A 14,299-nucleotide genomic window follows, 5' to 3' on the forward strand; every position below is an offset into this window, starting at 1 on the left:
AGGTGGGTTTGCACTTTAAAGCTCTGGCAGGTGTGTTTTGACAACAGCCCTGCAAGGTATGCATTTGTGCCGACACTTCCGACTTACAGCAACTCTGAATTAATGTCCTCCAAAGTGTCTATCCTTAACAGCCTTGCTCAGATCTTGCAGACTGGGGGTCATGGCTTCCTTATCTTGCAGACAGGACGGTGGAATAGAAAGACAATGAACCTTAAAATATAATTAGGAGTCCTCTAGCACCTTAAAATTTTATTCCAGCATAAGTTTTTGGGCCAACATTTTACGTAAGAAGTACACAAAGTCAAAAAACAGACAGCAGGTTCAAGGGTCCATGAAGTATAGGGAGTCCAGGACAGAATATTGTATTTATATATTAAATCAAACATAATTGAAATGTTATCTTGAAATCTAACCTTGAAAAATACATTAAAACATCTACTAGTTAACACTTATAATAGGTGGGGGGTCCTAAATTTTAGGGCGGCCAACCCTGAGCTTGGAAGTTACTGGAGATTTGAAGTCTATGATTCCTGAGGTATAAATCCATAGAATGCACTTTCCTAAAGCAGACCTTTTATCCAAGAGGAGCTGATCTCTGTGGTCAGATTATTTGTAATTCTGAGCGATCTACACTATAGTAATTTAGACATCCTGGCCCCACCCTTAAAATGCAGTGGTAACTTCTCCCCCCTTTTCCCTACACTCTTAACAGGATTCCTGTCCTGCTCATTTCCACCATTTGTACAGGCAGAAATCCCAAAGATGTTCCGCTCCCCTAAATAACTTCACCAGCTGGATTTGCGCCAGGCAAAAAAAATTCCCTCGCCTGGCTGCAAAGCAAACGTAAGGAAAAACGGGGAACCAAAGCAAGGAACGTGAGCTCTTTTGCTGCGAAACGTTTTCCCAATGTGATTTTGCAGCGTTTCCAGCTGGGTCTGCTCACACTCTGGAAAGACGGCTGCTTGTGCTCGCTCACGCATCTTTAATAAGTCAAAAAAAAAAAAACAAGGCTGAACCTCAAAGCAAATAAGGAAAAGGGGTGGGGGTGGAAGCGTTTCCTTCCCCACTGTCAGACTACAATCCCCATCATGCTCCCCGCCCACTTCGCCGCCATTTCAACCAATCAGCACCTTCGCCAACCAATCAGCACCGCGAGTTTGAGCCAATTAATGCAAGGGAAACCGTTGAGCTGTGGCGCGAAGTTATGAACTTTTGCAACTGAGGAATGGACCGGGTGAGGAAGAAACGGGGGCGCTGCGGCGTTTGTTTATTTATATGTGCTGCCCCGGGAGGGAGCGGGAGGGAGCGGGGGGCTCATGAAGCAAAAGAGAAACTTATAGCTCCTGATCGTTGCAGTCAAGATGGGGGTCGCGCGCAAACAAGCCCTTTGAATGTCAGTTTCATTCCCAGTTGGGAAAGCAAGCAGGGATCCTTCCAAACTTCTCCTTGGAAGCCACTTGAATTGTTTTATTTCGTCGCAGCAGGCTAACGTGACTTTAAATTGCCCTCGTGTCTGAAGGTGTCTTTTCGTCTATAGTCTTTGCTAACAATGCTTAACGTTTCTCTCTATGAAGACGAGAAACTCTTTAAGCAAATGACAGTAGGGTTGGGTTTTTTTGGTAACCTGCTAGATCAGGGGTCTGCAACCTGCGGCTCTCCAGATGTTCATGGACCAATTTGGCCATGCTGGCAGGGGTTGATGGGAATTGTAGTCCATGAACATCTGGAGAGCCACAGGTTGCAGACCCCTGTGCTAGAAACTGTCTTCTGGGAAACTTTACAATACAAGGCTATAATTCCACTGTTCAGTTACTTGATACTAGGTGAAGCTTTTCTTTTAAAAACGAGCGGCAAGGTAAGGCAGTAATCACTGTCAAAGGGGAAAGGGGTTATACTGTGTCATATTCTCATGGGGAAATTGACAAAGTAGCCGTTTGATCTTTTTTGCTGTTTTATGAGGCCTGGTTTGATTTATTAGTTGGTTTCTGATCTTGGGGGTGGGGTGGGGGGATCTGATCGATATACAAAATGCATGGCTGATATTTTCTGAAGCTGGAGATTTTTGAACAAGTCGGCAGATCTTCTAATGTACAGACGATTGTTTTGAAATCCTAACAGTGCAATCAGAGTCAAAGGTCCCCGGGCTCGCTGACTTCAAGACCTGGTGCAAAAAAAGTTGTTTGGTCATGGTGGGGGAGGGCAGAAAACTATTTTGCACCGGGCTAAATTTTCTCTAGATACGCCTCTGAGTACGATCCTACGTAGAATTACTGTAAACCCACAGATTTTTGAAGTAATTGCCTCTTGTTGCACTGTCAGACTTGTAAGGAAGCAGTTATATTTACAGAGACATTAATATTAATAACAGCATAATTAATATTATGCTGCATACTGATTTTAATGGTTTTAGAGGTAATTTATTTATTGACTGCTCTTTAGTTTTGTGTTGTGAATTGCCTAGAGCCCTCCAGGGATGAGGCGGTCTATGAAAGTGAATGAATAAATGAATGAATGAATGAATAAATAAATATTTCTGTGTCCTTATGCTAGCTGAAGGGATCCTCTTTCTGACTGTCCTGTGGTCTGTTCAAAACAATGGCTGAGATAAAAGATGACAATGAACTGGACATACTTGAAAAAGAAATCAAGGATTTCAGGACCACTTTCAGTGCCAATTGTTATGGTCAATCTGTTGACCAGATGTTGGGGTTAAGACATCAGTTGCTGGAATCTATAAGCAAACTTACAGGTAAAGTAATTTTGTAGAGTATGTTGTCGTCAGCTCATTCTCATTTTATTGCCACTTGGTGTTTCCTGCCACACAGACACATAATAATAGAAAAGGCCAGCGCTCTTATCTGACAAAACAGGCAGATGGGGTAAATTCAGTTGCCTACCCAGAAATAAGGATGCCAGGCTGTAAACTGGTGAAAAGACCAGTGCCTTTAAAAGACCATCTTTGGCTCTTCCTCTGACCCACCATGGACCTGTCATTTTCCAGAATCTGTGGGGGGAGATTGATAATGGTAAAGGAAACTGCAAACAGATTCTGCTAGAGTCCTACATACAGGGACGCAGGCATAATTTTTTTATGGGGGGAGTTCAGAGGCGGGGCCCCTCCCCCCTGGGCAGAGGCATAGCTAGGGAAAATGGAGCCTGGTGCAAAATCTGAGTTTTGCCCCCCCCCCTCCTTCTCCCCCCCCCCCACATGGGCAGCCGCTGTGATGCTGGAATCCATCCCCAAACAGCATCACTTTCAATGGTATTTAAACTAGAGAGCTTAAATTCTCCTTTTAAATCTTCTTTAATGGGAGAATCTGGGGTCCCCAGTTAAAACAACATTGAAAGTGATGCTGTTTTGGGGTTAATTCTCCCCCATCCTGAAACAGCATCACTTTCAATGTTTGAACTGGGGACCTCTGATTCTCCCTTTAAATCCATGCCGAAGGGGGTGGATTTAAAAATAGAATCTGGGGAAATTTGGGAGTGCCTGCTGTCAGGAGAGGAGAGGACAACCATGTTGTAAGCCATTTTGGGTCTCTGTTGGGGAGATCAGGGTATAAATGTCTGAAATAATATTTGTATACAAGAATGGTATATATGACCATATGGTGCTTGCTTTGTGTGTGGCAACTCTAAACTTGTCATGTATTTAAAGTGAATCAAGAGTTGTGTGTCAGATAAAATTTTCTAATTTTCCAGAGAAATGGTCTACAAGATTAAAGGAAGGGGACCTAATGATGGACAGATTTCAGGAATATACAAATGGTATTGTATGAAGCCTTTCTTTCTGCATGAACTGTTCTTACAACACTACGGGAAATAAAACATATTTACCTAAAATGACTTTCTTGTGCACAGGTTCTGCCTTGTGCAAGCAGATTGTCTGCTTATATCTTTACTTAAAAGTTTCCAGCTGGTCTTAGTCAGACGTTACATGCAATGCTAATACATTTAGCCCAAGACTAGCTTCTGCATTTCCATTTTATAATGGAAAATGATTGTGCAAACAGATCATCCACAGGTTTCATGAGGTGGAGTTTTATAAGGGGATTTAGTCATGTGCTGAGCTAGTCATCCTGTTCTATAACAAAATATCTCAAATTTGCAGCTCTTTTTTCCAAAGTGCCAGAATTACCAACATTACTCCTTCTGCATTAACTTCAGCCAAATGTTCTTTTTATATATATCTTTCACCCAAAGACTGCAGCAGAATGTGGTGTGGCATTAAGTATTCTATATTTGGGTTTAATAATGAACATGTTCTATGAGACTCATGATAATGGGATCAAATCCTCCCCCAGCAATGCTGCTGCCTCTGTCTGCCTGGCTCCTGCGGTGGCTGCCGCTCCTCCTGGCTCCCTTTTCTTCACCTGCCCACCTGCAGCCTGCTGCTTTCGTCTGCCAGGTTCACATGGTGGTGGCAACACATTCTGATACTCTTCCCCCAATTGGTCACCTGCAGCATCACTGCCTCTGCCTGTGCGGTTTATACAGAGGGGCAACTATTTTCTTTCTTGTCCACCTAACTTCCTCAAAATGGCAGCTAACCTTTTCTTCAAAAAAATACAGCGTGGCATAGTGATTAAGAGTGGTGGATTCTAATCTGGAGAACCAGGTTTTATTTTCCACTCCTCCACGTGAAGCCTGCTGGGTGACCTTTGACTGCTCACAGTTATCTCAAAACTTATCCCACCTGCCTCACAAGGCATTTATTATGGAGAAATTGAGAAGTTTGTCAACTGCTTTGCAACTCCTTAAAGGTAGAGAAAAGGGAGGTATAAAAACCAACTTTCCTTCTTTTTTTGGCAGACCTGGGTGGTTTTCCAATTCTTTGGGCTTTTTAATCCAGGTCAGGTTCATAATTAAATATATTATGTTCAGTGGCTGGGATGCCACTTACTTTTAATAACCATTCACATAAAGTGTTGAATATATTCACATACATTACAGGGAGACACAAATGTTTCTTTTTACAAAGCCTGAAATAGTTTATGCCCATATGTGATATACATTTGGGTACCTTTGCACATCACTAGCACCCATTTGGCACGGGCCAGAATCACCGGTAAAACATAATGGGGGGGATCCTTCACACAGGCGACGCTGCAAAAATGATGCAGCTCCGCTCTTCCCCACCCCCCCGCCCCCAATGATGTATTCCAACCTCACTCGAGTAGTAGGGCGTTTGGTAATACACCGGCTTCCATCCGGTGCCGAGCTAATGGCACTGGGTGGAAGCCAGCATATTACCAAACACCTCCTTACCTCCTCCTGGCTTTCGTCCCTCTATGGAGACCAGGGGACACGCCTCCTGGCCGACGTCCTTGCAGTCATCGCTCTGGCCATGGGGGCGTGTCCTCTGGCCTCTATAGAGGGTCGGAAGACAGGAGGAGGTAAGGAGGCGTTTGGGGGGCTGTGGGCCTGTTGGAACCTGCTTGAGGGCCGTTCCTGCAAATGGTCCTGGGGCTTGCATCCCCATGAACCATGTCGATGCAGCCCCGCTGCTCTGGCCGTGCAGAAACGGCCTAGGATTGGATGCTACTCAAAGAACACTTATATGTGGATATCAAATTAAACAACCGAATTTCCCTGTTTTACGCAGTATTGCACCAGAAGAACAAATCGATTGAAGAAAAACAGGAGAAGCTATCGGAAGTTCTTGCGAGCATCAGAGATGGAGAAAAGCAAAATGCAGATTTGATGGACTCCGTTCAGGAGCTCAAGGAAAAGTTGATCAAGACTGAGGAAAGTGAGTTGCAGTGAGAAAGCAGAGTTCAAATACCTGTTCTAAAAATGGTGAAATGTGTAACCTTGAATGGTCCTCATGTTAGCTTTTGGGAAAAGTACAAGTATGTTTTGGGGTGTTTTATCCTACAGTTTCGCAGCTGTGTATCTGCTGGAACACAGGAGGAACATATGTCAATATCCTAATTGCGGCTGTAAAGAAGTAAGCAAATCTGTTTTCCTACATCAAGGGTTAAATTCTCTAACGACATTGCTGGCAAGGACAAAGTTGTTTCTGCAGTCTTCTTCACTAGAACTATTAAACTGGCTGTTTGTTGCTTCATTGATCTATAGGTTTTGTGTGATGTGCCTGTAATTTCTGAATAGTTAAGCTTCCTGGATCTTGTGCTTTTGATGTCAAGAAACTTGCAAAGGGGCGGTTTTCGGTGTAATCCTAAACAGAGCTACCCCCTTCTAAGTGCATGGAAGTCAAATATCTGTTCAGATGTTACTTGACTGCTGGAGTTTTATCATGGTGAGACTGTGGCCCCTTCCGCACATGCAGAATAATGCACATTCAATCCACTTTCACGATTGTTTGAAAGTGGATTTTGCTATTCCGCACAGTGAAATCCAGCTACAAAGGGCATCGCAAGTGGATTGAAAGTGCATTATTCTGCATGTGCAGAAAGGGCCACAGTGTGTGTGGGCTTCCCAGACCCTTACTCCCTCTTTTCTCTCCCCATTTACTACGCAAGGTAAAGGCACAATTTACTGGAAGAGGTCTCATCTTAATTTGAAAATGGGATCTTGCTGATCTTGAGTGAAAGCTCCTATAAAATCATGAACCATGCATTCAAAGATTACAAAAAATTAGATTTCTAAGAGGGAACTCACTAAAGATGTCAAAGTATTGGCCTCTGATTTTTAGGCAGCTAAAATTTATAAGCCTGAGACTTTTCAGTGCCTCGTCACGTCCTGATTCCTGCTTTAGGAGGAAAGAAATTGGAAATGTGGAAATAATTAGAAGAAAACAGGGACCGTGGGGTTGGGAAAGAGACAAGGCATTGGGGAACCAAACAGTTCAGGAAAGACAGATTCACGTGCAGAGGATCAATATTCATTTAAGACATTTTGCCCACTTTTCCCCTAAAGAGAACCGACTCACGATTAGTATTTGAGATGAATAAACTTCATTTAGAATATAAAAGTTTAATGGCAGCACTTCAGTGGGTTTTTAAAACATGCATTGATTAACTCCAACAGTCCAGGGGGTGGGTTGGTAGGACAGCAGCACAGCCGGTGCCACAGCACCACCTCCATTGGTGTTTCAGGTGGCGGAAACAGGGGAAAATGTAAAAAAAACTGGCCACCTGAAAAATCCCATTGGGAGCACTGACTTAAACCACACTTTTGGGTAGCATAAGTCGGCTGCTGGCGTATGGGGCATTCCCAGGCTATAAATCCTATGGGAGCCAACTTAAATTGACCACCCCCAGAATACCCCGCTCCACACTAGTGGAGGATGTTGCAGCAGGTTTGGGCGCTGTGGCCACCATCTGTGCCACTTTGCACGGTGCTGGTGGCCCGGATGCTGGTGCAACCCCTCCGCTGCTTTCAGTGCAGCTTTGCCCCCTCTCCCCCCCCCCTTTGGATTGCACAGTTAATTTGTAAAATTCAAATGTATTGAGACAAAGATGCTGTCTTGATAACAATAAATCTACCCCCGCTTGTTGTGTGGGAGGGGGACCTTCATCTGATAAGACAGTGAGACTATTGTTGTTGTTTTAAATCTTAGCTAAAAGTAAAGCCACAGAAGAAAAGATGGAAAGACTTAGAAAGGTGGAGAAGACATTTAGAGAGCGGACTGGGCTAGAAATACGGAAAACCTGTGGTAAGTTGGGTACATATTCCTGTATAATTTCATTGTGTGATTAGTGCCCTTAATCAGTCTCCCAGAAGAAGAAGCAAGAAGATGATGATGATTTATATCCTCCCTTTCTCTCCTGTAAGGAGACTCAAAGGGGCTTACAAACTCCTTTCCTTCCCCCCTCACAACAAACACCCTGTGAGGTAGGTCCCTGTGAGAGAGCTCCAAAGAACTGTGACTAGCCCAAGGTCATCCAGCTGGCATGTGTTGGAGTGCACAAGCTAATCCAGTTCACCAGATAAGCCTCCACAACTCAAGTGGAAATCAAGGAGGAAAGTGATTTGTGTCAAAGCCTACAGTATCTTCTTTCTCAATCTCATTGCTTTCCCAATGAATGGCTTATACTGGGTAGTGTGCTGAAACTGCCTACCACCCTGCCCTCCCCACTAGTCACTTCTAATTCCCCAAACTGCTGTCTGGCTTTTTAATATGAGACATTCTGAATCAAGTGGGAAGGGTTAGGCATTGGAAACATCTCAGGAGAATTCTTTATTTGGTCGGGGGGGTTAGGGGGGGGCAATCCCTTGCAGGACCCAAGCTTGTGCAGCTAAACTGCTTTTGGGATAAATACAGTACAATTAAATAGGCTGTGCTTACATCTTTCTTTAGAAAAAAAACACCCCAATTTATTTAGCCTAGATTACATGGGCATGGATTTTGTTTAGCATCAGCAAAGCACCCACAGAAGTTGAGTTGTTCTCCTTCCTGTGGGCTGCTTTTCACCCCCCCCCCCAAAAAAAAACCCTGCCCCCAAAAGTTTGTGAAAATCTCTTCCACTTGTGGAAAAAATAGTTGAGATGAGGTCCTCCTCTCCCCCAACCCCTCTAAATGCAGTTCCTGAAATGGACAATGAAGGTTTGAGCGACGTACTATGCAAGATATCTGGGCTAGCTTGTTAAAACTGATGGTGCATGGTATGATGCTAAACTATGGTGTGTAACTGGTTCTGGTGGGTTTTCCGGGCTGTGTGGCCATGGACTGATGGATCTTGTTCCAGACCACAGCCACACAGCCTTGAAAACCCACCAGAACCAGTTGTATCCGGCCATGAAAGCCTTCGACAATATGGTGTATAAGTCAATTACCCATAAAGAAGAAGAGTTTGGATTTATACCCCACCTTTCTCTCCTGTAAGGACATTCAAGGTGGCTTACAAGCTCTTTTCCCTTCCTCTTCCCACAACAGGCACCTTGTGAAGTAGGTGGGGCTGAGAGAGTTGTGAAGAGAGTTGTGACTAGCCCAAGGTCCCCCAGCAGGAATGGAGAGCAGAAACACATCTGGTTCGCCAGAAAAGCCTCTGCCATTCAGGTGGAGCAGTAGGTAATCAGACCTGGTTATCAAGATTAGAATCCACCTGCTCTTAACCAGTATACCACACTGGCTCTCAAAATATGCAATGACTTTAGGCCCAGGAGTTTACATAACAGTTGATTTGCTTGATTTGAGATAAAGTAATAGTAGATTTTAAATATGTGTTGCCTGTCATATTAAGTTGCTCTATTCACTGAACTATCTGACTACATTCTTTTTTGGTGGGTGGGGTGTTTGTTTTTTGCTTCAGCTAATCATCTGCAGTTTATATTCCGCTGTATTGACCACAAAGATCCAGAAAAGCCATTCATGTTTACCCTTTCCATAAATGAAGAAGGAGCCTATGAAGGTATGTGTGAAGTTTCCAAGTGGAAGACGGTGCAAGTCCCTCCCTCCCAACTCAGTTCAGGTTCTGCATGAAAAGAAGGCCCTTTCCACACATGCAGAATAATGCACTTTCAATCCACCTTCAATGTACTTTGCAGGTGGATTTTACTGTGTGAAATAGCAAAATCCTAATGTCCAACTCTAGAGTCTAGACCCATGGTGTCGAACCTATGGCACTCCAGATGCTCCAGCCCCTGCCAGCATGGCCAATTGGCCATGCTGGCAGGGGCTGATGGGAATTGTAGTCCATGAACATCTGGAGTGCCATAGGTTCACCACCATGGGTCTAGACACCCTTGTGACGTAAGGCTCCTGTGGCAACTAACCATCAATGGAAATCTAATGGCACTGTGGAGACTAAACTTTTTAAATACATCATAAGCTTTTATGGACCAGAGCTCTTACGTCAGACACCTTTTACTGTGGCCCAGGACACACGGATATAAAATGTTTTATTTATAGATATAGAATGGAAAATGTGTGTATGATTGAAGTTGTAAATACCAGGGAAGGAGGCTAGGGTGAATCATAACTGTAAATTTCAAGATGGGTCTGTAAAAAGGACAGACCTGTCATGGTAGCAGTGAGTGCTGGTAGAGCTTCCTGTGTTTTGGTGTTTTCAGCTCTTCTCCTCCCCTCTCCCCCCCAATAACTGTCACTATGTATGTTTGCATGCTCACACACCCCTTGAAATCTGCATCCATCACAGGGATGAAAAGAAGTTTTAGGCCACTATCGTTTATATACTTATAAAAACCTCTCCGTCTTCAACATAGCACAGGATTCCCATTTGTTCTTGCTGCAGCTGCCTAAGGCTGGGCTACCCTTCAGAAAAATGCACCAGATCACGCCATCACATGTGGGGTCCGCTTCTGTGTACACTGAGCTGGGAATGAGTACCGCCAAACATAAGGGGGATTGCTGTACATGCATAGGATTGCACTGTGAAATACCTCGTTCTCAAAGTAAGGTAACTTTTTCTCCTTTGTTTCTTCCCAGTGATCTCCTGTTCTCCCCCATTAGACTGCATAGAAGAACTCCAGCTAAAAGTGAGAGAAACCAAGAACTTTTCTGCATTCATTGCTAACATTCGGAAAGCCTTCATTGCTTTGTCATAGAAGTGATGTCTTGTAATAACAGTAAACCTGCTTTTGTACCTACTTTTAATGTTTACTTAGTGTGGGGGAGAATAAATAAAAGTATTTATTGGATTCAATAGAAGCATTTTAGATGTGTGATAGGCAAAAATACAACGGGGGGGGGGGGGGCACGACCATGAAGAAGAATAAGAGTTTGGATTTATACCCCACCTTTCTCTCCTGTAAGGAGACTCAAGGTGGCTTACAAGCTCCTTTCCTTTCCTCTCCCCACAACAGACACCCTGTGAGGTAGGTGGGGCTGAGAAAGTTCCGAAGAACTAGCCCAAGGTCACCCAGCAGGAATGTAGGAGTGCGGGAACACATCTGGTTCACCAGATAAGCCTCAGCCACTTTGGTGGATTAAACCCCGTTCTCCAGATTAGAATCCACCTACTCTTAACCAGTACACTACTTTGGCTCTCCATAGAGTTTATGTAGTCATCTCTGGCTTTCAATGACTACTCAAGTTCTGGGATCTTCACAACTGAACAGAGATTGTGTTTAAAGTACAAGCTTTTATTTATTTCTTGCATTCACACCCCAGGTTTTCCTTCTTTGCAACAATCCAGTGAAGTATGTTAGGTTGAAGGAGATTGACTAGTCTAAAGGAGCAGCAGTGGCGTAGTGGTTAAGAGCAGATGTACTCTAATCTGGAGGAACCGGGTTTGATTCCTGGCTCTGCCGTTTGAGCTGTGGAGGCTTATCTGGGGAATTCAGATTAGCCTGTACATTCCAACACACGCCAACTGGGTGACCTTGGGCTAGTCACAGTTCTGAGCTCTCTCAGTCCCACCTACCTCACAGGGTGTTCATTGTGAGGGGGAAGGGTAAGGAGTTTGTAAGCTCCTTTGAGTCTCCTATAGGAGAGAAAGGGGGGGATATAAATCCAACTCTTCTTCTTCAAAGTCAGCTTTGTGATAGAATACAGATTTGTTCCCACATTTTCTCTGTCGATATCAACTCATTCATCACAGCGCTTTTTAAGGTATCCCTGATGGGAAGTAGAATTGTACAAACTATTCTCAAGTGTGATTGTTATTCCTAAAGACTGGACGGCCCCAGCTAAGTCTTTAGCAACAGAAATAAGTTGCTTTTCCTCTTGCTGCTTCTTACGTCTTCCGCAAGCCAGAGTGGAAGAGTTTGAGAAGTAGTTATTAAATGACAAGTCAAAGTGATCTCTCTCTGATGCTGAAATCAGCTAAAATACGAGCTCTGATAAAATTTAGTAAAAGGGTGATTAAATCTAACTGCATAGATTACGAAATGGAAGGGTTAACTCTTCCACAAAGTCCTTTAAGACAGGAATTTATTCAAGGGTAAATAAAAGCTTGCAGCTTGGGTGGTTGGTCTTTATTAAATAAACCCACAGTGCACATTGTGCTTGCGAGCCATCCCAAATACGATTGCCTGGTTTGTATCTTTAATAAGCTGTTCCACCATCTGCAGTAGTAAGGTTCTGGTCAGGACTGGGAGAGATCTCTTCTACATATGTCGCTGGAAAAACACCACTTTTCCCATTCAGAGATCCATGCCACCATCCATCGTCTTCCTTTTGATGAATTACAATCACATCACCTAAAAGAAAGAAAGACACGCACTGGATTTACTTTATCGGTCACATGTTATGCATCTGTGCCTAATCACAGAATTGGAAGAGACCCCAAGGGCCATCAAGTTCCAGTCCCCTGCAATGTAGGAACATACAATCAAAGCACTCCAGACAGACAACCATCCAGCCTCTCTTTAAAAACCTCCAAAGAAGGAGCCTCCACCACACTCCAAGGTAGTGCATTCCACTGTCAATCAGCCCTTACTGCCAAGAAGTTGGACTCTTTTCCTTCACCTTGAACCCATTAATTACTCCTGGTCCTAGTCTCTGGAGCAGCAGGAAACAAGCTTGCTCCCTCACCAACCTGACATCCCTTCAAATAGCTAAACATGGCTATCATGTCACCTCTTAACCTTCTCTTCAAACTAAATATATCCAGCTCCCTAAGTCTCTCCTCATAGGGCATGGATTCCAGGTCTTTCACACTTTGGCTGCCCTCCCCCATGGGGTTGGAGCCATTTGAAATTTCTGCTGGGGGGTGATTTTTGCTGATTTTTTACCCATGGCAGACCTAATCACCACCGCCACCACCATTCCAAATCATTTCAGAGGTCATTTTGTGTTGGAGGGGGAGGCAAAGTCATATTCTGCTAGAAATCTCTCTCTTGTACTCTTTTAGTATTTGGGTATCTTGCTACCGGTCCTGCTTTGGCAGGAGAGAGCAAGGTATTAAATAAACGAACAACTTTCTGGCAGAAGACTTGTGGGATCATGTCTGGCAGTTGGTTACTAACCCAACAAATGGAAGGAGCTATGCTAGGATGAGAAGACTTAAACCAAAAGTTGCTACTAGTGACCAGATCCCTGATTTTACAATTCTTGAATTTTTCCTTTAAAAAAATCTGTGGGATCATTTTTTGCTTTAGCTTTTAGGTTGTGTTAGGGTTTTTGGGATGAGGTTTTATTTTGATGTTACCATTGTGATGAGATTTTGCGTGGTTTTTATTGTAACCTGCCCTGAAACCATGGTAAAGGGTTGAGAATAAATGCAAATAAATAAAACGTCAGTATTGACTGAACTATCCACAGTGATCGAGCTCAAGTGCTTGTGCCAGAAGCTTTCTCCTTTCCATTCATCAAGACCCAGTAAGTTCTGTGCCGATGAATTGCCCGAGCTCTGCCTGTGTGGTCCTTGGAATTATCTTTTTTCTGATTGTGCTTCACCAGCACTGAGGTACAGAAGTTGAATTTAGCTGTTTCTATAGGTTGGAAGCTACTTCTGTATACTGTTGGAAGGTATACTCCTCCTCTGAGAATGCATTTATTTATACTTTTATTTATATCCCACCCTTCCCAACCGGACTCAGAGTGGTATTAAAAATGAATTTACGCACACACAAGAAGCTATTGTGTCATATGTTCTTGGACTAAGATCTGGCAGCAAAAGCAACTTTTAGCCCAAATTGCAGCAAAACCTGTCTGAAATTGAAAGAGACAAGCATGGAGAATTTATCTGCTCAACTGGGCTGGTGCCTTGTCCATTTTTATCCAGGGAGCCTTGCATTATCCGAGCAAAAAGTATAAATCTACACGGTGCTTCCCCCTTTCCCATTTCATTCTGAAATATCTGGAGGGTGACATGCAGAAAACAGGTTTTTGAGACAGGTCCATGATACACATTTGACATTGGCTATCAGGAACATTATCTGATTCTTATTAGACTTCCTTCCTGCCCCTTTCCTCCGTGTATTTTTAGCTTGCAAATTGAGGAGAAAGAGTCTGTTCAGGGGTATGGGTTCAAGATGAAATTGCCAGAGATGTGGTGTGGTCCTCAGAATATTTACTCAAAAACATATATTGCTTTTCAGTCAGCGCACTGTTTCCTCTAGCACGGCTGTTCTCAACCTGTGGGTCGCGGCCGCTTTGGGGGTCAAATGACCCTTTCACAGGGGTCGCCTAAGACTCTCTGCATCAGTGTTCTCCATCTGTAAAATGGATAAATGTTAGGGTTGGGGGTCACCACAACACGAGGAACTGAATTAAAGGGTCGCGGCATTAGGAAGGTTGAGAACCGCTGCTCTAGCAATTGGTTGGTTTTCAGCCTTAATGAAATTGACCATAGTTTGAGATTGCAGTGATGGTATAAATCGAGGGCTGCTGACTCCAGTCTGGGAAATGCCTAGAGACTGGACTTGAGGGTGCCTGGGTCACACGGAGTTTGGGGAAGGGAGGGGTTCAGCCGGAACGTGAGGCCAT

The 14,299-nt window shown here is 43.8% G+C and overlaps 2 protein-coding genes across 6 annotated transcripts in view; one reads left to right on the forward strand and one right to left on the reverse strand.

The window, feature by feature from the left end:
- The first annotated feature begins 1,151 nt into the window (after positions 1-1,151).
- SPC25 (SPC25 component of NDC80 kinetochore complex) lies at positions 1,152-10,576 on the forward strand. Of its 3 annotated transcripts, none has more exons than XM_048485651.1 (7): positions 1,152-1,234; positions 2,551-2,749; positions 3,703-3,768; positions 5,606-5,752; positions 7,526-7,621; positions 9,219-9,317; positions 10,355-10,576. In XM_048485651.1, the coding sequence occupies exons 2-7, from the start codon at positions 2,596-2,598 to the stop codon at positions 10,471-10,473; spliced, it is 681 nt and encodes a 226-aa protein (XP_048341608.1). In that variant the 5' UTR covers positions 1,152-1,234; positions 2,551-2,595; the 3' UTR covers positions 10,474-10,576. The 3 variants fall into 3 exon arrangements, with proteins under 3 accessions (XP_048341608.1, XP_048341609.1, XP_048341610.1); XM_048485652.1 differs by lacking the exon at positions 1,152-1,234 and adding an exon at positions 1,330-1,393; XM_048485653.1 differs by lacking the exon at positions 1,152-1,234 and adding an exon at positions 1,837-1,855.
- Positions 10,577-11,829: 1,253 nt separating this feature from the next.
- The window catches only part of NOSTRIN (nitric oxide synthase trafficking), a 45,139-nt gene continuing 42,669 nt past the window's right edge, over positions 11,830-14,299 (reverse strand). For all 3 annotated transcript variants that reach the window (XM_048486585.1, XM_048486586.1, XM_048486587.1), the window contains one exon: positions 11,830-12,069. In XM_048486585.1, coding sequence (XP_048342542.1) covers positions 11,915-12,069 — 155 coding nt within the window. In that variant the 3' untranslated portion in view covers positions 11,830-11,914. The remainder of the gene's footprint in view (positions 12,070-14,299) is intronic.

The sequence above is a fragment of the Sphaerodactylus townsendi genome, linkage group LG02, assembly GCF_021028975.2.
Source record: "Sphaerodactylus townsendi isolate TG3544 linkage group LG02, MPM_Stown_v2.3, whole genome shotgun sequence".
NCBI classification, from domain to species: domain Eukaryota; kingdom Metazoa; phylum Chordata; class Lepidosauria; order Squamata; family Sphaerodactylidae; genus Sphaerodactylus; species Sphaerodactylus townsendi.